General features: G+C 45.0%; 3 protein-coding genes across 7 annotated transcripts in view; all 3 read right to left on the bottom strand.

Moving 5' to 3' along the window:
* The window catches only part of LOC117774325 (inactive dipeptidyl peptidase 10-like), a 28,869-nt gene extending 12,672 nt beyond the window's left edge, over positions 1–16,197 (bottom strand). The window contains exons 1-4 of one of the 2 annotated variants that reach the window (XM_034606665.1): positions 16,111–16,197; positions 15,901–16,041; positions 5,112–5,226; positions 4,375–4,470 (exon numbers count right to left, since the gene is read on the bottom strand). In XM_034606665.1, the coding sequence (XP_034462556.1) occupies positions 4,375–4,470; positions 5,112–5,226; positions 15,901–15,960 (271 nt within the window). In that variant the 5' untranslated portion in view covers positions 15,961–16,041; positions 16,111–16,197. Of the gene's footprint in view, positions 1–4,374; positions 4,471–5,111; positions 5,227–7,504; positions 7,630–15,900; positions 16,042–16,110 lie in introns of those variants that run through there. The other variant, XM_034606674.1, reaches the window with a different exon arrangement.
* Positions 1,997–26,777, bottom strand: part of LOC117774283 (sodium/hydrogen exchanger 2-like) — a 27,540-nt gene continuing 2,759 nt past the window's right edge. Inside the window, exons 2-16 of the mRNA XM_034606582.1 lie at positions 24,507–25,200; positions 24,098–24,423; positions 23,822–23,959; positions 22,955–23,205; positions 22,328–22,545; positions 22,054–22,253; positions 21,842–21,931; positions 21,689–21,759; positions 21,390–21,557; positions 20,963–21,068; positions 20,602–20,718; positions 20,425–20,518; positions 19,956–20,315; positions 7,622–7,629; positions 1,997–2,008 (exon numbers count right to left, since the gene is read on the bottom strand). Of these exons, the coding sequence (XP_034462473.1) occupies positions 19,978–20,315; positions 20,425–20,518; positions 20,602–20,718; positions 20,963–21,068; positions 21,390–21,557; positions 21,689–21,759; positions 21,842–21,931; positions 22,054–22,253; positions 22,328–22,545; positions 22,955–23,205; positions 23,822–23,959; positions 24,098–24,423; positions 24,507–24,798 (2,409 nt within the window). The 5' untranslated portion in view covers positions 24,799–25,200 and the 3' untranslated portion in view covers positions 1,997–2,008; positions 7,622–7,629; positions 19,956–19,977. The remainder of the gene's footprint in view (positions 2,009–7,621; positions 7,630–19,955; positions 20,316–20,424; positions 20,519–20,601; positions 20,719–20,962; positions 21,069–21,389; positions 21,558–21,688; positions 21,760–21,841; positions 21,932–22,053; positions 22,254–22,327; positions 22,546–22,954; positions 23,206–23,821; positions 23,960–24,097; positions 24,424–24,506; positions 25,201–26,777) is intronic.
* The window catches only part of LOC117774962, a 2,033-nt gene continuing 1,173 nt past the window's right edge, over positions 25,918–26,777 (bottom strand). For all 4 annotated transcript variants that reach the window (XM_034607754.1, XM_034607728.1, XM_034607738.1 and 1 more), the window contains 3 exons: positions 26,464–26,735; positions 26,220–26,370; positions 25,918–26,131 (listed from right to left, as the gene is read on the bottom strand). In XM_034607754.1, the coding sequence (XP_034463645.1) occupies positions 26,009–26,131; positions 26,220–26,370; positions 26,464–26,735 (546 nt within the window). In that variant the 3' untranslated portion in view covers positions 25,918–26,008. The remainder of the gene's footprint in view (positions 26,132–26,219; positions 26,371–26,463; positions 26,736–26,777) is intronic.

Below are 26,777 nucleotides of genomic sequence, written 5' to 3'. Positions count from 1 at the left end.
GATGTGTTATTGAAGGGAGGACTCTGCCTTTCCTGGGCCATTTTGCGTCTCGCTATGATGCACATATTTCACGCCGCCCGTTGTTTGCACGATCCTCATTAGCCAGGTGGCGAGGAGAAGCCTTGGAGCGCTCGAGTACCTGGACGTTCCCTCATCCTCCGAGGAGTTGGACATAAAACACCCTGGACATTAACCACACATCGAGAGCACCCAAGGTAAACAACGGCTCCATGCATAATTCATTTCAGCAGTGACCCCACAGCACACGGGACTGTCGAGTTACAGTCCCGTGTGTACGTACACGGTTCCCTTGGTAACATCACAAATCAGCGTAGCGTCCGTAATGCCCACGATGATGCAAGAAAATCATCAATAAGCAGCGAGCGCAGTGTGGAATACTGATGGAGCAGCGTTTACACTGACGCCTGCAGGGGGGGGGAGACATACAGTATTTATCTGTGTTCTTGCTCAACATGTTTACAGAAGCGCACACGTCACTCAGTCAGTCGGCGGGACTTCTTTGCCACCTCGTTGTCGGCCGAGTGATTTGTTTCCTGTGAAGCGGCTTCTGATGTTTCTTTTAAGCCGCGACATGAAAAGCAGCAAATTGCAGGTGTCAACAGAGCAGAGCTGGAAAAGATGATTTAAATGATAAAAGAAGAATTACACACAACGATCCCTCGATTCCTTCCTGTCGCTGCTTGTGGGAGACGTTGGGTTTCTCTCTATTCTCTGTATGTTTCTCCGGGATCGTAAAGGTCTGTGCAGGAAGCAGGAGGCGCAGCAGTAAATCCAGAGCCGGGCTCTCAGCTCTCACCGCACCCGGCCCGACATTAGATTTACACCACAACAACGTGTCAGGCGGTAATTTCCCAACTTTATCATCAATCTCAACAAAACAGCTAATGGGACGTCTGACCCTGCTGGGCTGGAAAATTCAATATTGTGGTTCTGATAGAAAAAAATAAATAATTCCCTTCTCAGTCTGAGATGATGTAATTCAGCTGCTGTCAAACACGAGCTGACGGCTTCCACACACACACACACACACACAACAACAACAACGTGCACGGCTTTGCGGCCTGCAGGGTTTTCTGAAGCTGCTTTCAGAATGAAAAGGAGGAGTCGTACACGTAGGAGGCAAATTAGAAAGGCTCATCTGGACAGAGGTCGTTTTAGATTTGAAAGAAAGTATAAGAGTGGATGTAACGTTGGACTTCTGGAGATCAAATCTGTCTTTGTGCAAGTTTTCTTTAGTTTTTAGGTTTTTTTTCCGATAATCCTCTAATTCATAACTTCAATTGACTCGTTTCATATACAAATAATCATGTATGTTTACGTAAAATATCGATTATAGCAGCTTTAAAACACCTCAGATGGAGCTGATTGTCAACAGCAGCTGGTGGAGCTGATACAAAGTCAGAGTCGGAGTCGTATCAGATCAAATCTCCCAGATTTTAGGGAGTGAAATAAGGTCCTCACAAGCATGTGTGTGTGTGTGTGTGTGTGTGTGTGTGTCTGTGTGTGTGTGTGTGTGTGTGTATGTGTGTGTGTGTTAGGAGGCATCCCAAACCAGAGCCCATAATGAGAAGCCACAGGCCACGGGACTAGTCATTAGTATTATCTCCCTGTGGAAGGACAGGACGCAGCAGGCGGTGGGAAACCATCTCTCTCTCTCTCTCTCTCTCTCTCTCTCTCTCTCTCTCTCTCTCTCTCTCTCTCTCTCTCTCTCTCTCTCTCTCTCTCTCTCTCTCTCTCTCTCTCTCTCTCTCTCTCTCTCTCTCTCTCTCTCTCTCTCTCTCTCTCTCTCTCTCTCTCTCTCTCTCTCTCTCTCTCTCTCTCTCTCTCTCTCTCTCTCTCTCTCTCTCTCTCTCTCTCTGCTTCTGCCCTTGTGTCTCTCGTCCCTCGTCTCATACGTTCTGTCTCCATTGTCTTCTCTCCTGATTTAACCACCGGGGCAATAACTCAGCTGTCGTGTCGTCAAACAGCTGGAGCTGATATTTACTTTCTTTCTTCCCCCGGATGGAGACAATCTGTCGTGGAGGCAGATAAAAAAAACACTGAAATCCTCAGATTATCCACATTCGGACTCGAGTGCGAGCGGGAACATGTGGTTTGATGTGGAGGAGACGCGCTCAGTCACACGTCGAGCAGAGAACCAACACCTCCGGCAGAGTGCTCCTTACGCAACGCAGGGGCGGGAGGAGGTGTCGGGCCGGGAGAGAGGATCGGGGGGGGGGGGGGGGGGGGGGGGGGGGAGAGAAAGGTCAGCGAGGAACTGACGCTCGTCATGACACAGATGTGGATCTGCTGCATTTAGACCTCAGTCACTTAGATGCCACTGACGAGCGGCAGGGAGCAGATTCTGTGTCCTGCTCAAGGACACGTTGACAAAACCCTGCAATTAATGGCCGACCACTGTTTACATGGAGCTGCAGCTGCTGAAGAGACGACCTCTGACCCCCGGGGGAGGTGGTCATGTCACCTTCAGGCTTCACCAGAGCTACTCGTGTTCAATTCACTTGGGGATGTGCACAAACTACAGCATTTTTAGCAACTGCAGCGTCAACGTATTTTAAACTTCTCTCCTTTCACGATATCGGTGCCTGGCAACTGGGATGGCGTGACGCAGCGGAGTGAAGCGTCTGTCCACGCCTCCGACTGAGCTGCAAACGTAAATGTGTTGAAAAGGGATTTTCCAACAGTTATTATTATTATATTATCGCTTAGATCTGGTTCTTCCTGGTGGGAGGATTTGACCCAGAGTCAGTAGAGACACGACACTGTGAGGCCATCTGTGTTTGGATATGCACATCAGCAGGGGGCGCTTTGATTAGCTCACGGGTTTATGCACACACACAAAGAAAAAGAATACGGGCTGCATTAAATAAGGCTAAATAAAAATGAGAGTGAGTTTTTTGGGTGGTTTGGTAAAAGGTTTGTCAGGAAGATGAAGCTCTGCAGTTCTTCTTCTACGGTGTCTCAGCTGTTAATGTGATTAAGTCTCCGTCACAAGTCAAATGAAGTCATTCCTCTTTTGGAACCGTACGAAGGACAAAGTGAAAATCAAACGTTATCCCACGAACCACTTTGCCCTCTTTACCTCATCAGAGTTTCCACCAGGATCTCGGCAGGTGGCTCGTTGCAGAGACCGTAATCTCTCTGAATAAATGGTTTTAATAAATGCGGAATTATCACCGCCTCCCTCTCCTCGCTGACGAATGTTTGGAGTCTGTAATGAAACCTCAGGTGGACAGATTCTCATTTTCTGTTAACGCACTTCCCACAGGGCTCCGAGCCCGTTTCGCCCGCGCTGATAGAAAGATCGAGTCCATCTCCGGCGTCTGAACCACAGATTTGTTATTCAGCTCATATGTTCAGGTTCGCGACGACGGAGACAATTAACCTGAAAATCTTTTCATCATCTAGTTATTTCATTTAAATTAATGTATTTTAATCTCACATTAATGATCATTTTCTGAATTTAATTTGCTGCCACGTTGGAACTCGCTCCATGAACAAGGTTATCGATCTTCATTATTAATCTGGAGTTCACATGCTTCTAATTCACAGACAATATGAAACAAAGAACAATTATGATTTTATCAACGCGACGAGGAAACGCACAAAATGACTGATGTTGAATCCGTCTATATTTAATTAGTTTCCTTTAATATCACAGCACAGGGAGAGATTTTGTTCCTGATTAAAAACTAATGTAAACTGATGTTATGAGCGTTCATGTCTCTGATTCATTTAAATCTGGGGAGAAACGACTGACTCGCGATTGGTCGAGAGAATCAAGGGTCAAATGTGTCACGCTGCCGAACAGGAAACATCCACCTGACCAGCAGCTCCTTTCAAAATAAAACCTCTGCCCCAAGTATTCCAAATGTAGAGGATTCAAATAACACCTCCCTACTTTCTTCTCAAAGTCGCACTGTGTCATTCTCCTCTGTTACATCATCATGGCACTTCCCTCAATGTCACGCTGTCCTCGTCTTGCTGAGCTGCACCAGCTTCTCCTCCACAGCTCTCACTCCTCACTGCCGACACCCAGCGCGGCGCAGGAGGCTCAGAGCCAAACACCAAACGTGACCGGTGGATTCCGACCGTTCTGTGGATCTGTGGTTCTCAGATAGATCTCAAACTACAGGTGGGGACCCTCTGTTCTCACATGGACTCACTCAAACAGTCGAAACCTGACCACAGACATCTGTATGTGGATGCACAGCGTCTCCTCCATGTCAGTGTGTATGTCAAGTGTAAAACTCAATAATTTACAAGGAAGAAAAAAACGTATTTCTTGATTTTTCCACTGCTGCTGTTCCTCCCTTTGTATCCCTGAGTGTTTCTGTTCCTGGTGTAACTTACCGCTGATCCACGTGGCCTCGGGGTCGTGGACGCTGAACTCGGGCTTGTACAGGTCCGCCACCGTCAGCCTGGACCTACTGCTGCCGGGAACCTCCACTGGGGAGAAACACACACACACACACACACACACACAGACACACACACACACTGTGAAATCCAGTTTATTTTCACAGGTTTATCTGTGAAGACCGAAAGGACAAAGCAAAGAGACAATGAAAAGCAAACACTTCATCAAAATGGTGCCTGAAAGACAAACGACAGGCGGGGGGGGGGACAACGACGACGAAGACTCACTGACGGAGAGATGCAGTGATTACATATATTCATCTATTCATGAATCCACATATTACACACACACACACACACACAGGAGAATAAGCCTTATTCTCATTCAAGAGATTTCTCTGCATTATGCAAAGCTGTCAGAAATGTTTAAATACAACACCGAGCGGCTTTAAACGATATAATATAAATGTATATATACACGTAGGAATAGAAATGTATGAAATATGAGCCATTAATAATATACAGAGTATAATGAAACGGCTAAATGTGAAACTGCTGAGAATATTTCATTCTAATGCATCTTTATGTTTCAAATATGCGCAGAGGAAACTTGTTTCTGCTTCGAGTGGCCAGATACAGTTTTTTAGTGATATGCTCCATCAATGTCAAGAGGCTTCTTTCATATTCATTTCCAGATTAAAAAAGCCCCTTTATGCAGTGGAGGTTATTACCGGGTGTGAGGACGACCACGGACATGGTGATGAGCGAGCACACGACCACGATGACCAGCAGAGAGATGGCGATGCCCTTCCAGTTCCTCTGCGGCGGGCTCACGTCCACAAACTCCTGCGGACACGAAAACAAACCGTCAACACGGAAGCGAACAGAAATGACGCCGCGGTAACGTCCTCTTACCGCATTTTGAATTTCAAATCTCTTGGACATTTGAGAGCAGACAGACTCTTACGCAGCTTGGATTCATCCTGTCTAGACAGAGCCGGGATTATCCACCAACAACAGCCATTAGAGTTAAAGTAACACTTGGGCTCCACAAAATGAAAAGCGTCTGATTCTATTTTTTCAGACTCGCAGAAAGAAAAGAAAATTCTTTTAGAATCTGGGGCAGAAAAGACTTTTAATGTGTTGACTCCTCTGACCCAGAGCTCCTGAAGCTTCTGGGTTACATCATTTCTCCCCCCACTGATCTTTTGTCTCCTGCTTCAGCCTCGGTTGGTGAAAGTTACCTGAGGAACATGACGCCAGGAGGGACATGTCTGGAGTTCAGAGCAGATCTGAGAGCAGCTGCAGAGGAAGACAGTATCTCAGCATCGAACACGCGAGTGTGACTAAAGGATTATTATGATTAAAACCATTGTAAATGAATGAACGTGTCAGAAACGGAAGATAAGAGGAACAAACGTGCCCAGAACAACTGTGTAATTAATGAAGCAGGGACACACACACACACAGTTACACACACACACACACACACAGTGACACACACACACACAGTGACACACACACACACACAGTGACACACACACACACACACACACTTCAACTTGTCACTTGCTTCGCTTTACTTTCCACTGAAGCGAGTCTGAGCGACAGACAGGGAACTGAAGCTCGCCTCACACACACACACACACACACACACACAGTGACACACACACACACAGTGACACACACAGACACACACACACACACACACAGTGACACACACACACACACACACACACACACACACACACACAGCATGAAAAGAATTAGCTCCAAGATGTTGAACTAATACTCGGGGTGAAGTCAATGGCCCAGTGGTGTGCAAGGACTGCCCCACCCACTGCTGTGTGTGTGTGTGTGTGTGTGTGTGTGTGTGTGTGTGTGTGTGTGTCTGTGTGTAGGAGGGGCAGTTACAGTGATAACACAGCGACAGTCTTCTTACTGAGCCTGAACAAACCCATCACACAGAACTTGATTAGGACATAAAACAGAAACTGGATTTTCAGTGAGACACAGGAAGTTGGATTTAGATCTTTGTGTTATAAAACACTGACGAATCTGCAGATGTGAACCTGAGTCCGGATAAAAACTGTTTCTTCTGCAAGAGGCTGTAAAAAATAAAACTAGAGCTGCTTCATTAATAAATTATTTCAAATATAAAAGACTGGAAACACCATCTAGAATAAATAAGATAGAAATAGAAATACTAGATAGGATAATAGGCTGTTTTATAAATGTGCAGTACAAAGATAAAACTGTAATTTGTCTAAATTCTTTAGTAATGTACAATATGCAGATACAGTCTTTTACAGATTTAGGAATAACCAGGAGACAATAACCAGGAGACAATCCTTCTTATAGTTGCAGCCTTATAGGTGTACGTTTCATTTTGGACTTCTCGGGTAAAAACACAACAGGAAGAACGCGATAAATAAAGAAAGCGTAATAAATAAAACTCTGTATTTACAGGAGGAGAAACTGAGAATCTCATGGAAGCATCAAAACAACCCGTGAAACTGCAGCGAGCCTCATTTTTAAAAACACGCTTCTCATCTGTTATAACACAGAGAAGTCGTTCTCTGCTCACATGACAAATCTAACACACGTGTGTTTTGGAATTAGTTAATTTGGAGTTAATGAATTTGTGATTATGTGCATTAGAGCTGAGGATGCTGGTCTCTGTTCATCCTCTGAGTCAACTCACACAATGGGACACACACACACGCACACACACAAACTCAACAATTACACAAATCCAGTCCCCTGAAAAAAACCCACAATCACAACTTCAGAGTTTAAACGTGAATCCCCCCCACGCAGCTGAAACCACTCACAGTCTGATTTCATTCTGTCTCATGCAAACTGTAATTTGCAGTGAAACAACTGAAGCTCCTGATGAGAGACACATTGGACCCCGAGGAGCTGCCACATGGAGACAGACCTGTGGACACGTCCCTGCGCTGAGCTCCTTCCACTGTCTCCGCGTTATTCTCATTAAACCCTGCAGTAATTGAAGGAGCAGCAGCGGCAGGAGTCTCCACAGTTTGTCCCCCTCGTCCCTCCATCGTGTCTCCTGTCTCCTGTCTCCTGTCCAGTAACACACGTGTGGTGATTGTCTCTCTACCTCGTCCTGCTGCGACTCCTTGGGCTTCTTCTTGGTCGGGTCTTTGGACGCCGTCATTGTGGCCGCAGCTCGGTGTCGATGCTCAGCCTGAATCCAGCGGCTCTCTCCGGTAATAACATCCAGACCTGTCGGCGACTCAATTTAGCAGCGGCAGGAGCGTCAAGCTGCCCGGAACAGCGGAAGCACACATCCCCAGTGAGCCCCTTCGAAATAAAAGCCCCCTCCACACACCTCTTCTATTGGGCTTTTACTTCTGTAGAACAACCACACAAAGGTGGTGACTAATAGGACATATATCCATATACTGTTATTTAATCATATGGATATATATTAAGCTGCAATTTACAATTATTTCTATACAGATAATATTATTACGTACAGATTAATCATCAGCGAGTCTCTAGAAAAGACTGGGACCATTGAATTTGAACGTGTGGCATCATATTTAACTGGAAAATTATTAAAATGTTTATTGAGTAACTTAAATTACTGTTTATACACGTGTGTTAAAACATTTGTACCAATGTTACACCTGTTTTTAATGGGAATAGGAACAGTATGATCAATTTCATGGTAATCAGGATTTAATTTTTTGTCATGGGCTTTTATTTTGATAAGAAATGTGATACAACTGTGTGTTTCTGTGTAAAACCGATTTAATCTATTATACCTAAATCTATACTCGCCTCTGTCCAGGGTCCTGAATTTGTCACAACCCCGGTGGATGTATCTCTGTCCGTGGTGCTGATCTAAAGTATTTCACTCATCTCGTGGAGAAAACAGATTCTAAACCCGGTTGTGTTATTTGTGTCTCAGACTTACACAAGTTTGTTGTAACAAAAACTTTATGAGTGTGACCCAGTCTGAGTTTTAAAGTTCACTGTCTTATCCAGTCCTACACTCAGTTAATTAAAGCTGTGGCACGAAATTAAAGCAACTCAGTCATTAGTTTGTTTTAACTTAACTAAGAATCACGCGTGGGGTTTAATTAGCAATCTGCTCTGCTGACAGATTACGCAACACATGCTTTAATTTAATCAAAGAGCATTACATCATCTCATTAAGCTGCAGCAGTTTGCACGTGTCCCCAAAATGTAATTATGACTTTACAATATTCACATTTATTCGACATAGTGAAAGAGAAACACTCTGATCCTCGAGTCGAACAAACACAAAACCAAAGGCTGCAGGTTTCATAGTTTTCTTGTGAATTAGAACGAGCGAAGCAGTGTAATATTCCCCAGAGGGATTTACAGTACGACTGTGTGTAGCACTCTGTGGTATTTTTACCTCTGATGATGTCACTCCACTATTCCCACCCTATCACTTCAGGGACTTTGAGCCCTTCTGTAATATCTAGCGTTGGAATATTCCTCGGGAAAATAAATGATAGGATTATAGCTGAGCGCGCGTCTTGGTCTGAAATCCCTTCAGAGCAGAACAGAGCGAGGCAATCGGGCGGATCAGAAACCAGCCGGCCTTTCACGCTGCCAAGTGACTGGATGCAAACTGATAGGTGTCACGGAGAAAAGCCCTGAGGACGCAAACCGCACCGACACACACACACACACACACACACACACACACACACACACACACACTGTGCACACGCTCCCATCTGAAAATAATGGTCATAACAGGAGGAGGGAGGGGATGAGAAAAAATAAAAGCACACGCAGATGAAGATGGAGCAGTGGACGCTAAGAGACAATCAGACCGAGTCTCCTCGTGTACGTGTGTGTGTCTAGACTTTAACACCAAGTGCTGGAAAAACCTCTCACTTCCATGTGATGACGAACGAAACGTGAGAGCTCCAACTGCCTCTTCAGATCTTTAGAGTCAGGATCTTCGGATTTCAGCATCAAGAGTCGAGAAACCATGGGCAGTATTATGCGTTTGATGGAGACTGAACGAGCAGCGTTGGAGCTCAGATGAAGGAGCAGAGGCAGGAGGAAGATGTGGAGGAGGGGGAGGAAACGAGGGGGTTGAAGTGGAAAGAGGAAAAAGGGGAAGAAAGGATCCTGAAAGCTCCACTGTTTTCTCTTAGGCATTAAATATTTAACAGGTGGAATCAGAGACCACGTGGAAACGATCTGGTTCCTCACTGACCTCTGCTGATGTTTGGGAAGTTCACTAATGTCCCTGAGGCAGAAACCTTCTCCACTCGCCTGTTCAGACCACAGGCTACTTTGTGCAGCTACGTTTGTGTGCAAATCCATTATCAGCTCCAGTCTAGAACAGTGCACAGAAGCTACTTGTGTTATCGGCCTGTTTGTGTAATATTCTGTGGTTTTAAGTCTTCACTCCTTCTTCCTGTCGTCCAAAGCATCGACCACAACACTGAGGATTCTACTTCAACTTGACCAAACTTTGTAATCGGCAGCATCCAGATTGTTTCAGCTAAACACTTAACAGCTTGTGTCCCGGTGCACAAAGCGGACAACACTGTCTTTAACGAGTCACACGCCCAAAACCTGAGATTCCTCCTCTCTCCTGATCTCCACAACCCTCCCGAGCTTCACTCCTTCCATCTTATCAGTGAGGGATTCACGCCTGGGACGCCAGGTGAATGTAATTAACCCGCTGCCGGGACGGAAACCCACAGGGCTCAGAGTTGGGCACCACTGAGGTTTGGAGGGAAAGTGGAGTGATAAGGACGCCTCCTGAGTGCGTTAACTGACCCAGAAGGTCGAGTCCTGATAAGAGTTAAAGTCACAAAATACCGAGGAAAGGTGTTTCACTTCTCGTCCTCGCTGGGATACACACAACAATCAGAAGAATGGTTGTTTCATTATGTGCTGGTGCAAGTGCTACTTCAATCAAACATGGATTTTTAAGTATTTGTATTTAGTGTATTTAAGATTATTTCAAAAAACAAAGCAGAAAGCAGCAAATAAACCAACTTTACCTGCTGCTTGTCACGTTTTTATCTTTCTTCCTTCCTCTCAATGAAGTATAGAGTTAAATAAAGGAAGAAGCAAACTGTAAATAACCGTTATACGTTCCCCGCTGGAATATTAATTCACACCTCTGCGTGTTTTGCAGCAGAAGGCGCCTTTAAACTCTGAACCGTGGCAACGCTGTAAATCTCCTCAAGGCTTAAACATCCATTTATAGAAATGCAAAATTACCAATAAAGACAGAGAGCTGTGGGTGGGAGGTTAACGCTGCTGCATATGAAAGTCACATGTACCTGCAGAGCGTTTCTCCATGGTGATGATACACAGATATTTGATTCTATACACGGGGATTTAAGAGGGAATAAATTAAGAGCATAAGCTTCTTAGATCAACGAGAATTTGTTCTGCTACGGAAAGCTTCATATCCTCAGTAATATTACCTCATCGAATATTTAAATTGAAATATTAAAAACAAACGTCAGGAGCCGAGATACAAAAAACCAACCGAGCTGTGGAGGAAAAACTGAATCTGCTTTCTTGACCTAGAAAAGAAAGTAGGTCAAGGTTTAGCGACCGACCAAGTGTGCGGCGCCATCTATCAACCTGACGCCCTGGTTGAGCTTCAGTCGAGCAGGAATCCAGAGAGACGGGGGAAGAGAGAATTAATGTTCAGATACAGATTCGTGAGATTCAAAACTTTCACAGAGTCAAGTGAACATTTGTACGGATTGAAACCTCTGACACCAGATGAACTAATGTAAAGAAACAGCATGTTGCTCTTGTTTAGTTTTCAGTTTACTTTACTTCTCCACTCACGGGACTTGAATTACACGTTTTCTGGTTTTCTATTCAAGTCCTGCCCCGACATCCTGTTTTCAAATCTCACAGAAAACACACTGCGGCTCCTCCATCACTCACGCTTACAGGAATAATCTCCGTCCTGACACCCTGCGACTCCCAGAGGGGCCGTTTCTCAGGGCCGCCGCTCTCTCTGGAGGCAGCTGACACTCCTGGGACTTTATGATAAGAAGGTGATAAACCACGAGTCTGTCGCCTCTTCGCAAAACAACCTCATATCAAACTCTACATAGAGTCTAAGTCCATTATCGATCACCAGACATATTGATTCTCCGACGCTGGTTTGTATAAATAAGAGCGCGTTGTCTCCTCACCTCTATGAACCTGAGCTCCGGGTCAATCATGTTGACGTCTCCGGTCAAAACTCCAAACTCCAAACTGGGCGATGTCCGAAAAAACACGACTTCTCCGGCGGTTTCTCTCCGTCTCTTTGCCACTGGCGTCCGTCTGGCTTTTCTCTTCGGAGTAAACAGACACGCTCATGCACCAAAAAAACCCCTCTGTTCTGATTTTACTACATTACAAAATGGTGTCATTCATAAATGAAAACAGTCAGCCCAGTTTCCCTCGGCATCGTTAGGCTGATAATCTAATTCTGTGTCGGGGGGAACTTGTCTGGTGGAGACACTGAGGCCCGATGAGCTGAAGTGATTCGGTTTCTGGGTTAAAGGGACAATGAGGCGAAAGTTTCAAAGACGCCTCAAGGAAAAAGAGGAAAAATATCCATTTATATATCTGGGACAAACAAATCTACAGTTTAATCACCTGTTAATAACTTAGGACAGGAAACATTAGGCCTCAACTTTCATTCAAGGACTGTAACTGGTCTAATATACAGTCTTTTTCACAGACTCATGGTGGATGGAGGTAAAACAAGGGAATCAATCTCATCGTTTTGATGAGTTCGAGGTGCACTGAAGCTTTTAAAAAGCTTATTACACACGTTCCTCCATCTGACCTCCCGTGTTTCTACCTGGAGAGAAGCCGTGGACCAGAGTTTATTACTGAATAAGAGAAAAGCTTTAAATAGCTCGGCCCTCGTCTCTCTCAGTGGTTTGTATTCAGCTCTGTGCGGCGACTGACCAGCAGCAGCAGCAGCAGCAGCAATTATCTCAACATCTGCTGCTTCTATTCCCGTCTGTAGCGAAGCTCACTGACACTATGATGACAAATACTGTGATTTAAAAACTTGGCTGCAGGACGGTTCACGGGCTCATTTTCTATTTGCCTCTTTACGTTTCTGTTCACGTGCTGCAGGGATCACAGATGATACTCATACTAACCTGGAATAGATATAAAGCGAGTTATATATCAAATAAGACGTATAAATATAATATGGTATAAAGAAGCATTGGAGTGCTTTTTTAATTACTTGTGTAAAGCTGCCCTCTAGTGGCAAGAAAATAGACTTGCATATATTTATAGACCAGATCGATTCAGCTCCTCTGTGTTGAGGAGTTTGACAAATCAAAGTCGTACTCATTCACTCAGGTGCAATTTCAATGTACTGAGCAATACCCATGTGTCTTATACAGTATTTATCCTGTTGTAACGTATATTCTTTATTGCTATTTTTATATTTCCTTAGATATTAAAATATCTATATCGCACGTACACTTATTTATACATTTTTTAAAGATGCTTCCATTCGGCTGTCCTCTTTGCTGCTGTTCTACCATAAATGTCCCCTAGTCTGAATATATACAACATTTAAAATTATGTGATACAACAGACAATAACAATATTGTTGATATAAAAGATGAATCTGAATAATTTCCACCTTGTGCCGATACAGAAGGTGTAAAACAAACAGACTGAAGAGACATTAAAGATGTGATAAATACATGAAGAGGTGTGGGTGAGTGTCAGCAGTACCTGTTGCAGTACCTGTTGCAGTACCTGTTGCAGTACCTGTTGCAGTACCTGTTGCAGTACCTGTTGCAGTACCTGTTGCAGTATTAGTAGTAGTGTGACTGTGATGCTTCTGCAGTGACAGTGAATGTTAAATTCAGGCTGCGACACAGGAATCGTCAGTTGTCTGTCACTCGGCCTCGGTTTCAAACGATCGTGTTCTCGTGCGTCGTCAGAAACTTGGCAGCGACGCTCCTCCTCACACTCGGCCTGGTTTTCACAGGATCACAGCGTAGGCTGAGCAACTGAACAGAGAATATTGTGTCTTTAAATCTAAACTTGTGGAGGCAGCAGCGACTCGAGGTTCTGCTTTTTATCAGCGACGCGGCGTTGGATGTGTACACGACGATGCTGTTCAGCTGCAGCAGCGTCATTGAGTGAGTGGATGTTAAAATTAGCCACTGAAGCTGATCAGTGCTGAAAGGTCGACATGATAATGACATGTTTATCTTTAGCGCAGTAAAGACAGTGGTAATGAGGACAGGACAGGATTCGTCACCTTCCTCCTCCGCTCACATGCTAATGAGCGTTTTTACTCCATGTCCGTCTCCACGGCAACAGATGGCAGTGACGACACAGGGCTAATGTTAATATTAAGAGGTTTTGAGTGTGATTAGAGAATTTGAATGGTGTTATCACGATTTCACAGCTTGAAACACGGATTCTTGCCACCAGGAGAAATCGTAACTTAGAGGAAACTTTTTGAACAGCTCTCCTACATCTGCAGACAGATAAGAAAACCACCATCAGTCTTCTCATCTAACATCTCAGCAGATAAGTGGATTTGTGGAACCGGCTGGACTTGATCGAAGCTCTTGAAAACAAAATCCGCAGTAAAGAAGCGTCACTTAGTGAAATGCACAACACCACAAAGGCCCAACATCGCACACACAGCGTTTAGAAGCAGCTGCTTTACAGAACCAGCCAGACACCTTCAGAAATACTGCAAAACAAAATACAGGAAACGTTCAACACAGACACCCGACACATAGAAGTGGTGTTTAGCTGAGCTGAATTCTGAGCATCAACACACCACTGTTTTATTAAACAAGGCCTTGACAGTGAGAGAAATATGTTCGCAGTGCATAAATGCATATTTAATGTCCCTGGGTGAATCTGAATCACGTTATATGTGGGATTTCTGCTTATGGAAACAGATATGTTTCGATTCCGCCGCCTCCACAGCAGCTTTGATTGGAGCGTGAGTTCTCTGACCCGTCCCTGAATCCAGTCGGACCTCTGGTTTGCAGCCAGTGAACGTGCCTCAGTGTCTTCTTCATCCCCGTGGGTCCTGAGTGAGAGGGAAGCCCAGCACGTCCTGTACGGAAGCTTTCATATCCCGATCCAAGGCGTTGTTTCTCCGGGGTGCTGGGGCGGGTCTGGGTCCCTCCCTGGTCCCTGAAGTGTCCTCAAGCTCTCAGTCAGGGTTTGAATCCCTGCTTCTTCAAATATGGTTAAACCTTCACTGCATCTCCTCCGTTTCAGGGTCAAGGCTCAAATCTAAACTCATAAAAAAGGTCTTTATCTCCCCGTGAGCATCAGCAGAATTTCCACGTTGCATCTTAAGAGGCGGCGGTGGCTTTATTTATGAAGCAGCTAAAACCCGGTGGCACATGAGGCTGGATTACTGAGCGATGATTGATGACACAATTAAAAGCACTCAGGCTAAATAATGCAGATGCAAAGCAACAATGCATCAGAGCTCATTTTTTCTGTTGCTGGTCCTTTCTGACGGTTCTGAAGTTAATTTGGACGAGATGATGAACTGTAGAAAACATCAGATCTCATGTATCTGAGGAAACGTCGTGAAGTTGTCCCTCTTCTCAAAGCTTCCTCCTGCAGGAGTATTCCTACGGGATTGTGCAGGATTATCATCTTCCTCTTCCTCTTATTGCTCTTCCTCTCGACGCCTGAGGAACGTGCTCACAGCTGAGAGCCTCTTTGCATAAAGTGCGAGCGATAATGAGGCTCTTTAATGTCGGGGCTGCTGTCACCGTGTCTGTGCCTCGTATTATCAGCCATGAAACACGAGGAGGTGGCAGAAAACAACACCTTCACTTCGATCCTCCGCTAACACACATGAAGGAAAAGGACTTTGTCGAATAAGGATTTGAATTAGTCTCCATGTGCTGAATAAAATTAGTTTAACAAGCAAACAACTACAAACTTTTACGACTAAACCATATGCAGCTTTATGTCATGTCCTGTGGACCTGCTCTGATTTCAACAGGTTGCTGATGTGATCATCCCTGTTACACAAAAACCACCAGAGTGTATCTGTATTGTTCTTTAAAAACCTCATTAATATGAAAATGTATGCACCAAATTCTACTCAGGTTCTGCTCCACAGGAGGTAAATAAGTGTGAGGTTGTTGTTGTTGCGTTATCGCCGTCACAACATCGAGTCACAGACGCCAGCGTAACGACCCAATGTCCCATGAAGCCTTTACTGTGGAGGCAGAGCATTGAAACTCACTTTACATCCACCAGCTCTGCAAACACTGAGTAACGTCTTCTGTCAAATAACTGGATTCTGAGAGTTGATGTATTTTTCCTTTTCTCTCACATTTCTTGCTTTGTTAAGACGTTTGAATCAATAAAACCTCTAAAACTAGTGAATTCAAAGGTAAACTGAACCGTGGGGGAAAGTGTGGAAGGTAAAACAAAGTATGGTCGAAACTTTGAGCGTGAATAAGTACGATAGTGAAAAGAGTAAATGGATCCTACCTTGTCGTCCTTGATCGGCTGACACTGGATCTGATGGGACACAGATGCAGTTTGATTCATCGCTGCTCCTCACTTCTCACCGATGCTCCTATCTGAAACACAGGGAGTCCGAATAAAATCCTCCTCCTCCTCCTCCTCCTCCTCCTCCTCCTCCTCCTCCTCCGCAGCTCTGATGTGAAGTTTCCTGAGACTCCCCCTCTCCTCCTCCGCAGCTCTGATGTGAAGTTTCCTGAGACTCCCCCTCTCTTCCTCCTCTTCCTCCTCAGCTCTGAACGGACTGAAGCTGAAGCTGCTGAGAGCTGAAGACTGGAAACCCTCCTCCTCCTCCTCCTCCTCCTCCTCCTCGTTATTTAAACACACTATTTATTTAATTGCTCCCTCCTTTGTTTCCTCCTCTAGCAGAACACTGAATAACTCCCCTGGTCCTCCCTCTGTAGCGACTCCTGTACGTGCAGCTTCACATGCGGCTGACAGACAGTTCATAAACCAGGACGTTTGCCAGATCCTCCCACGAACCAAGACGTTTCTTCATCAGAAGGCGTTTGGTGTTGAGCTTTTACATTGAGCGCGTTTCTTTGACGCTTCTATTCAAAGCATCTGAGGGCAGGAGGTTTGGCGTTGGCATGAAAGCTGTTCTGACAGCATGTGTGGATTGTATTGTTTTGTGTTTGAAGGACTCACACTGATGGATTCACGCTTCACTAAAGACTCTGACCCGTCGTGAACCTGCTGCTGTTTCAACGACATGACGAGAATCAGGCTGCAACAGGAGATACTAAGATTTATACATGTTTTTAACCAGGTTTTACTTTAACAATGTATTTTAAATATGTTTTCTTTAGTCAGTAGCTTACGATCAAAACCCAGAACATACTGAAGTAAGAGAATAGTCAATGAGGAGCATGTTAATTATCATTTTAAACCTTTTAATTATACATGGAATAAGAATTTGATTTCCTTTCTTCTAATTGTTGAACATGCAACTAACATACAGTGAAATTTCAGCTTAAGTTGCAGGACGTGAACACGAGCAGCCAATCAAACGTACCACTGATCATTTTGAGGGTCGTGGGAGGAGCCAGCTGGACGAGGGGGCGGGGCACATCCTGGTCACCAGCCAATCACAGGGTCCAGACACGCTAACGTTCACACCTACGGACAATTTAGATTAGAAAATATATAAATACAAACAGATATAGACAACTTGAAATAAACATTTTCTTCATATCCTCAAGAATTGATTCCCTACGATCATTTTAGTTTGGTGCCGTCAGTCGTTGAGTAAAAACTGATGTCCGACGTCTGTTAGTGTAATAAACGTCCTGATGTTAATATCGTAAATCACTTCCTGACAGGATGTGAATCAGTTATGAACGTGGACTCACATCCACACGTGTCCACCAGTTAAATCTCCATCCGTCTTCCCAGACTTGTCTTTGTACGTTACACTGAACTCTTGTCCTCGTTAAAAATGTAAGAGCATGATGCATATTTCATGACCCGGCTGTTTTTCAGGCCATTAATCATATTTATTGTCCAGAACATAATCACAGTCATCGAGCGAGAGGAGCTTTTAACATTATAAACTGAGTTTCTATTGATTTCTATTCACTTCAGAGAAAATGTCAAAGGTCGTCAAGAGCAAAGAAATACAAACAGTGTGAGTTATTGAAATAAACTAACTAGAAAACAAGAAAAATAATATATATATATATAAATATGAATACAAATATATAGAAAAGCACATGTAGAACCCACAAATCATAAAGGACCTGTGTGTGTGAAAGTGTTTAAATGAACTGTAAAGTCTCTTTCTTCTTGTTTCATTTATCTTCATATCTATAATTCCCACTAATAAACGATATTCCCATTATTTAGTTATTTCATTTCTTTTATCCGTTTCCAACACAGTTGATTTCACAGCGTGTTGGAGCTCTGCAGTAAACACCGCTCTCAGCTGAACGTCTTTAATCAGAGCATAATAATAATGAAGACAAACACGGTGTAATGAGCCTCAATGGGGAGAACGTTACACTTGGTTATGAGATGAAGAAGAATTACTCCTGCACCTTGTTATTTTCCATTTACTATGAAATCATAATAGATTATTAATACATACACTTCCAAGTCTCTTTGAGGATGTTTTGCGTCTTCAAATACAGGTTTTTTAAACTCCGTGCATGAAGTTCTTCGCTTCTTTTGAGAGAAAATAGTTTTCTGACTCATGTAAACATTAAAAAATCACAAAGAAACAGGGTTTAAATAATAAATAGTCCTTATAAAACGTGTTTGAGTGCGACTTCTAACACTGCGCTTGTTCTTTCAGGAACAGGAACATGTCAGCCGGACGTTTTACGGCTCCTTTGACTCTCTGTGCCTCAGATATAAAGACGTGGACTCTGAAAGACGACCCTGGCTGTGGACGGCCGTCTCCGAGTCGGATGCACTCGTAAAACTGGACATTAAAGTGAACAGGGGAGATTGTTTACTGCTCCGCTCTCCCGGGTTTAATTGTACCTGTGGGTCCTCGGCCTGCTTCTCGACGGTGGAATACAGCCGTGTCGTGTTACACCATGTCGGCGAGCATCAGGTTTTATTAACACATCTATAACCAGGACAGGAAAACAGCAGGAGCCGCTGCAGCATGAATGAAATGCTGAGTTTGAACTGTAAATGTGGAATCTGTAAATGCAGCTTTATACCGTGATTTAAACACACACATTAATCTTCATGTTTATTTCCTCTAGGACACAAAGTACTGTGCCCCTGCTCTATAACCACACATTAGCATTCAAGCTAACCCACGACAACACAACACAACACAATGGTTTTTGATGCTTTTAAACGTCACAGTGTAAATGTTCTTCACTTAAAGGGAACATTAAACTTCACAGAATCTTCCACATGAGACGTTTAAAGGAAACGTTGACACTCACCTGTGCAGGTGGACTTCAGTGATTAGCATCTGTGTCTGCAGCTGGATGCTAAACTCAAGCTAACTGTTCAGGCTAACTGTTTAAAACCTGTTTCCGGTTATTAATGTGAGAGAAACTTCCTCCTCTGCTGTTTCACAACTTCCATCCTCAGTCCCAGTTTCCAGTTTTATTCTTATTTTAATTGTTTAAAGGTAAAACAACGAGTTCTGTTCCTGTTTGTAACAAACTACTGGTTCTTTAGCTTTAGCTGCTACAAAGCTAACAACAAGTCTCCCATGATGCTCGCTGAGGTCAGGGGTCAACGGGTACTTCCCCCTGATTGGTTAACAGGCAGTCGAAGAAAATAGTTTAATTGAAATGATGAATATTATAATTTTATGCTTCTGAATATCTACTTATTTTATGTTGAATTAAAACATATATTTCAATAAAAACACACGTTTAAAATTATAACATTTAACTCAATATCACAGAGGAATTATCCAAATAATCCAAATGTAGATTATTCCACAGCTGAAAATACAACAAGGCCACTATTTCCTAAATTAATCAACATTATAAAAGGAGAATATTAAAAGTTTTTCACTGAACATTCATTGGCTCAACCTCCACTTGCTGCTAATCTTAGCTGCAGCCACTTGCTGCCATCTGCTCAATTGGACAGGAGAGTTATGGTGAATATAAATAACCAGTAAAAGCCAGAAGAATATGTTTTTTAAGCATAAATGGAAATTTGGTATATTAACAGATTCTGCGTGGACGTGACCTTGTTGTGTGGGTTTGATTGGCAGCTCAGTTGATTATGGATTAATGTCGTCGTGTCATTGGATCTAAAGTGAAGAAAATTGTGGCTTTTTCACCACAAGACAAGAGAGTTGAGGTTTGTTGAGATTTATTTTCATACTTTTGCAATTTATAAAAAATAAAACGAACTACTTTTAAATATTTCATACACGTGTACGGAACAGAACGTGGCACCTGAGAACTGCAGTTTTTATTTGGTTGAGTTAAGAAGAAGTAAAGTGTGACGGAAAGTATTTCACACTTTTTGGAAGTTAGAAGAGGATGGATGTTCACTTCCTGTCGGTTGAATTAGAGCTAAAGAGCCACATTTCTGACGGAACCTGCTTCCCTCGGATCATCACGACCTCCCTGAACCTCGAGGCCCCGGTGACGAGTGTCTGAGTAAAGGATTTCCTGCCTCAGTTACTCCTGAATCCTGGTTCTCAGGTACCCAGCCTGGCGGTCGCTGCGGAGGACGCACTGCTTCCACGCCTGCTCCTCCTGGATGTGGGTCTTCATCTCCCTCTGCCCGCTCTGAGCTGCGTCTCCTGGGTGCAAGGGCAGGGGGTCGCGTCCCAGCACTTCCTGCCTCCTTGACTGTGTTCAATCTCCTGGCAGCCAGGGAGCGGGCGGAGGAGCGGGGCGACGCTCTGGACGACTGGAAACGAGCTGAGAGACGGTCCAGCTCACTACCACCTGGTACAACACAAGGATTTGAATATTAAAATAATATTTGAAGATCAAGAAGCCACTGTCTCTGTGATTCATTCATCTGGGAAAACAAATCAAATTCCTGTGAACTCACCGTGACTTCGTCTTCTGAGGGGAAAGGACGACTCCAGATCTGCTCCGGGTTGGAGGGAGAAGTATTTCTGAGACCGGGGGGGGTTTTGTGACGGCTGGAAGACGAGGACGAGTCGAGGTCAGAGAAAAACAAAGCACAGCAAACATGTCTGCAAATACGAAACAGAAGAAAACTCACATTCTCACGGAAACTTTCAGCGCGAAGGCTTCGTCGGATGCTGGCGTGGCGGCGGATCAGAATCTCCCTGGTCTGGCTCTCGTCGGGCAGATTGTACTTGTTGGTGTACGCCATCGTCTGGAATACATTGAGAGATATTTGGTGGAATTACAAAGAGCCCACACACACACACACAGACACACACACACACACACACACACACACAGACACACACACACACACACACACACACACACACACACAGAGAGCATTACACACACAAACATACAGTTTCTAGCTGAAGATGATATTTTACAAAAGCAAACAGATGTAGAATGTTTACTGGTGAACGGTTTCTGTGAAGTTGTGGCGATGACTTTACCTTCTGTCGGATCTTGTACATGTTCTTGGACAGGATGTCGTGCATCTTGCTCACGTCAGCAGCCAGGAACTTCCTCTTCGGTCGAGACGCCTCCATCTTCTCGTCGCTGACCGGAGGGCGAGAGCAACGCACAGTGAACGAGAGACGCTAATGAAATATAAAGCTTCGTAAATTATCATTGAGATGTTTTCCATCTGCATCATCAGCGGGAGACAAATTAGATTTGGCATAAAGGTTTAGTGGCTGTGATGCTGTTAGTGGACAGATACAGTTTCTGTTGTGTTAATCAATCACTGTGTTACTTCCTGTCTTTGTGTTTCATTGCGTCTCTTTGTGTTATCGTTGAATCTGAATCTAATTAGTTAAACTGCACTCTCGGTCCTTTCTAGTCAAGTCAGCCCAAAACGGAGCGGCCTGTTGAACTTACTGCAGAGAGACAATAGAGGGCGCTGCACTGAGGTCCCACACGGGCGGGTCCAGGATGTCCATGGCGTTCTGCAGCTCCAGCTTCTTATACAGAGACACGATGCTGGACTCGGCCCTGTTGTCTCGAAGCAGGATTCGCCTCAGAACACGATCGTTGAACTTCTTAAACCTGACGCACAACAACGACACAAAGATTATTAACACTGATCCTCATTGAGGAGGAGGAGACGCATCAGTTCACATTAGAGGAGACAAGATGGCGAGGGACAGTTCTATCAGTGAGATGACAAAGCCTCCTACTTGTCCTTCCAGTAATAGTGACTCCACTGTCCACACAGGTCCTCGATACCACAAACCACGTGCTCCATCGTCTGCACACAACACAGGCACACAACAGTCACAACACAACACAGATAACAAGAAGGGGAAAGCACACGTGCTGCAGGACGTTACCCGTGTGTGAATCTCTACGTTGATGGAGGTCATGACTTTGTTGGTTCTCCTGATGTTTAAATACTCCACGATGGGACGGATGCTGATTCCCTGGAAACAAGGAAGCGATGAAAATGGAAATTCTTTGTTGAAATTGCAGTGAAACAGTTGGTTATGAATATTTTAAATAAGAAAAGGATTCACACTTCACACTAAATGAATATCTGGCCCACCTGTATGAAAACAGTGAAAATAATGATGGCGATTGAAGCCGTGACGAACAGGTTCCTTCTGTTGACGTTCTCGGGCAGAGTGTAGACCAGGGCGAAGCAGATTGCCCCTCGCAGGCCTCCGTAGGCCAGTCCAAACTGGTCCTTGAAGGTGAACTGGATGGTGCGGAACGGGTTGATGATCTGGGTCAACACCAGAATCCCTGCAGGAGAGAGACTGATTAGAGTCCAGCGTTTACAACAGGAGGGGACAGAGCTTTGTGTCAGCGTCTCTCACCGAGTCCTCGCCAGATGAAGGCGAAAAGCAGCGTGAACAGGATGTAGGCCCAGTTCCACTCGTGCTCGGTCGTTATGGTAACGACACCCAGGAAGAAGAAGATGAGGGTTTCTGAGATGGTGGCCAGCATCTTCACCACGTGACGGATGGTGGTGCAGGATCTCTGAGACACGTTCTCCTCCACGTAGTACTTCATGGTTATGGCACATGTGATGATGCTGCACGCGGGAAACAAAACATGTGTGTGAGGGAGGTTTGTTTATAATTAAAATAGACGTGTCCACGACCTGAATTTTGTTTTCACCGGCTGTCATGTCAAACAAATCTCTGCTGTCAGGCCAAAGAGCAACAACCATGAATCACACTCATGATCTCATGCAGAGGAGCAAGTTTGTACAAGTTGCACAAGCATGTTTTAAGAGTCTTGAGGGTAAAGACTTGTATCTTTCTGAGCTGGAGCAGAAAGGGAAAGGAAGCAATAAATCATATCTTAGAGGTATTTAGAGAATCTGACTATTCTCGTGGCTGCAACGTCTGCAAACCCTGAGGCCAATTCAATAAAGCTGTAATATGCAGGTTAGTGGAGATCACTCGTCTGACTCGGATCAGTGTTTGTGCTTCACTCACGCCAACACGCTGGAGATGGCGAACAGCTCGGCCACCAGGTACGCCAGGTAGCTGTACATGAAGACGAAGAGGGGCTCGATCTGACGGACGTTGTGGGTGAAACGGGTGGTGAAGGCCGCCACAAATCCAAACAGGAGGCCAAAGAGAACGCCGCCGACGCCCACCACGAAGAAACGGGCCACCCCCAGGAACACGTCGCTTGGTTCGGCGACGGGCAGGTCGGCCAGGAAGGAAAACATGCTGTAAAGAACCTGAGGGGAGGGAGAGACAGGAGACATGGTTTCCATTGAGGTTCAACTTTACACAAATGTCGAACAAATTAAACTCAAACACTCAAGAATCTCGTCCAATTCAAGACCTGAGTTCAAACTTATTTTTGGCTCAGTCTGACACTACCAGTGCCAGGAGGTGATGAGTGAAACTCCCAGGTGAAACTCGTCCGAAGCCAAGGCGGGTAAGTAATGACTCGACATTCCCATTCAACAGCAAGGAACTGGCCCGACGAGACGCAGGGGAAAACACACCGTGTCACACATGCACAGGACCCCGGCTGCTGTTTACTGTGGTGACACGTTATCAAAGTTTAAATTGCTTCTAACACCTTCATGCCGCTTCAGTCATCACATCACAAAAAGCTCAAACCTGAGCCGGAGGAGGTTTTGCAGAAGGAACTTGTTTGTAAAACCAGCCGGGGGCCACATGAGGTGAAAGAGACACGTGTGTCCTAATTCAGTCAAATACGAAAACATGTTCTCTGTAAAGTCTAAATTCTAATTTGACAAACTAAACAAATAAATCAAATCTCTTAGAAATGAGCCTCGATTATCAAAGGTCAGGTTTTCCAGGTCACACGTCTCCTGCTCTCACCACAGTGACGGCGTCGTTGAAGAGTCCTTCGCCGAATATGACGATGTAGATCTGCTCGTTGATGCCGATGTCCTCGAACACGTTCAGAGCAGCCACAGGGTCCACGGCAGAGATGATGGAGGCAAACAGCAAGTTCTCCTGGGAAGTAAAGTGAGTGACATCAATAAAGGTTATTCCCTTCATAGTGTATCCAGGTAGGCAAACTGTCTTATGCACAGATGACCTTTGACCTTTCATACTCCCCCCCCGCCCCTCCGCCCTACGACCTTCACCGACCTGCAGGTTGATATCTTGAACTCCAAACACCTCAAACTGGCAGATGGCGAACAGAGAGAGCCCGATGCCGATACTGTTCCACAGCGTTCCCACCACGGCGTACCACAGCACCGTGCCCACGTTCTCGAAGAACGGCCTCGTGGGCATGAAGTAGCCGTTGTCGAGGACGATGGGCGGCAGCATGTAGAGGAAGAAGACGTTGGAGTTGAGCACGGCGGGGGGCTCCTCTTTGACCGAGTGCATGATGCCGCCGACCACGAGGCCGATGGTGATCAGGAGGCAGGACTCCGGGATCCAGATGGTGATTTTGTGGTAAATGTGGAAACCTGCGGAGACACAATGAAAAGATTTGACTTCAGGCTCGACTATAACATCGTGCACAAACACCGCGGTTCATCGTGGTTCATACCGATTTTGGCAAAGGAGGCCAGCAGTATCCACAGAGTAAACTCAAAGGGGACCTGGATGCGAGGGTAGTCCATGGTAAACACAGGGAGGTAGGCCCTCTCCTCCTCGGGAAAGGCCTGAGGCTCATTGATCTCATCGGGGAAAGGTTTGGCGGAGGGAAGGTTGGTCGGCTCCAGTGGCTTAGACTCCTGAAGCTCACATTTCCCCCCGAAGCAGCAGAGCAAGAGGAGCAGCAGCAGCATGCAGAGAGCTCCTCTGTGAGTCCCGACTCCACGTACAGCCCAGGTCCCCATTTCCACTCAGCCACAGTTGTCAGGTATTTCCAATGTGGGCTGTGACACACTCAAAACACGAGCGGCAAAACATTGAAAGAATGTTGATGGTGCAGCTTCACTTCAGCAAGTTGCAGGAAAGAAAATCTGAATTCAAAGATTCCCAGTAAAATCCCTTTGTCCAGTCCATGTCCAGATGAAGTCGATCTCAATTAGAAACGTCATTGTTGAGTTTTTGGTTTAATTTGGTAGAAGAAACACTTCCTTCTCAACTGTCCGAACAGAAGTAGCTGCACAGGTCTGGTTTCCAGTCTTGCTGAACCTGCTCGACACTGCTGCCTTGCCCAGTGGGTGGAGTCGCTCAAACCTCCTACAGGTGTCATTGGTTCAAATCCACCTGCTGCCCTGCTCCAGTATAAATCTCTAAAGGAACCAGAACAAACACTGGTTCATATGTGTGAAGCTGAAACCTGTAATACCACATAATGACAACATGGTGGCAGTAGAAGACAATTCTACAGGAGTAAAGTGGTTTCTGCAAAAGGGAAATCACATGATGAAGCTGTAAATCATTTGTACTGTCAGCAGATGAGTTATTTAATGGATTCATACTTTTATTCAAGGGGGGAACCAGGTCACATACTTACATTATATAGAATAACAGTTAATGTGGTACTTTTTCTTTTACTTAAGTACCTTTTTGTGTATTTTTACTTCAGTAAAGTGCATGAGTACTTCCTTCACCCTTGAGCTCAATGAAAACACAGTGGAAAGGAGGCAGGACACAATTAAAACACGTTTGATTTGATTTAACATCTTAAATCTAATAATCTGAGCCGTTTGTTCTGTGTAACTCTGGTGAGTGGGTTCGATCCCCTGTGAGAGTCACTGACTGAGAGTCACTGACTGAGAGTCACAGCTTCAACTGTCTGAACCAGCTCCAGCAAGTTGAAGAGTCAAAAGACTTAGAAGTCAGAATTCTTAAGTTTATCTTAAGAATTCTTAACAGTTTGGTGGATTTGTCACAGCCGCAGCTCTTGTGGTTCTGGAAGCAGAGGATCATGGGTAATACCCAGAGTTCAGTGGTGTTTCAGTCTTGATATTTAGATTCAGTATAAAAAAGAAGCAAAAAGATGATTGAGTTTGTCTTTAAAACATTTTATTGAAGTGCAGAAATACAGGATTAACTTCATTGTTCTGCAGCACAGTTTGTTTGGCTGATTTTCAACTTTCAACTTGTTGCTTCGGGGCGGAGGAGGACGACGCTGGAGAGACGAAGGTGGTAGTTTGAGTACAAGGCAAAGTACCACAAACACCAGGGTTCGGTGCAGGTCGGGTTCGCTCTGGTCGCCGCCTGAAAATCAACAAACAAAACATTGAGAAAACAGAGAAATTCTCAAATGATCGGCCATTTATGAAATTCAAATGTCGCCAGTTTTCACCTTTCTACCATCTTCCGTGCCCGTGACCATGACCGTGCCCGTGGCCGTGCCCATGCCCAGGCCCGTGCCCCTTGCCGTGCTTGTTCTTGTGTTTGCGCCCATGTTTTCCATGGCCATCGTCCTCACCAGAGCTGTCACCGCTGCTACCACTTCCACCACTGTGGCGTCTAGGGCTCCCACCACCACTCCCACGACGATGACGACGACCAGGGCTGTGTCTTTTCCCATGGTGATCATTATCATGGCAGCCTTCTCTGCCACCACCATCACCATGGTGGCCTCTTCTCTCTGGTTCATCATGGCCGCCTCTTCCACCATGAGGATCATCACAGCCGCCTCTTCCACCATGTGGTTCATCATGGCCGCCTCTTCCACCATGGGATTCATCATGGCCGCCTCTTCCACCATGGGATTCATCATGGCCGCCTCTTCCACCATGAGGATCATCACAGCCGCCTCTTCCACCATGAGGATCAACATAGCCTCCGCCGCCGCCATGAGAACCATCATGGCCGTCTCTTCTCTGGTCTCCACCATGAGGATCAACATAGCCTCCGC

The sequence above is a fragment of the Hippoglossus hippoglossus genome, chromosome 2, assembly GCF_009819705.1.
Source record: "Hippoglossus hippoglossus isolate fHipHip1 chromosome 2, fHipHip1.pri, whole genome shotgun sequence".
Lineage (NCBI taxonomy): Eukaryota > Metazoa > Chordata > Actinopteri > Pleuronectiformes > Pleuronectidae > Hippoglossus > Hippoglossus hippoglossus.
The sequence above is the reverse complement of the archived record's forward strand: the minus strand, read 5'-3'. Positions and strand labels throughout refer to the sequence as shown.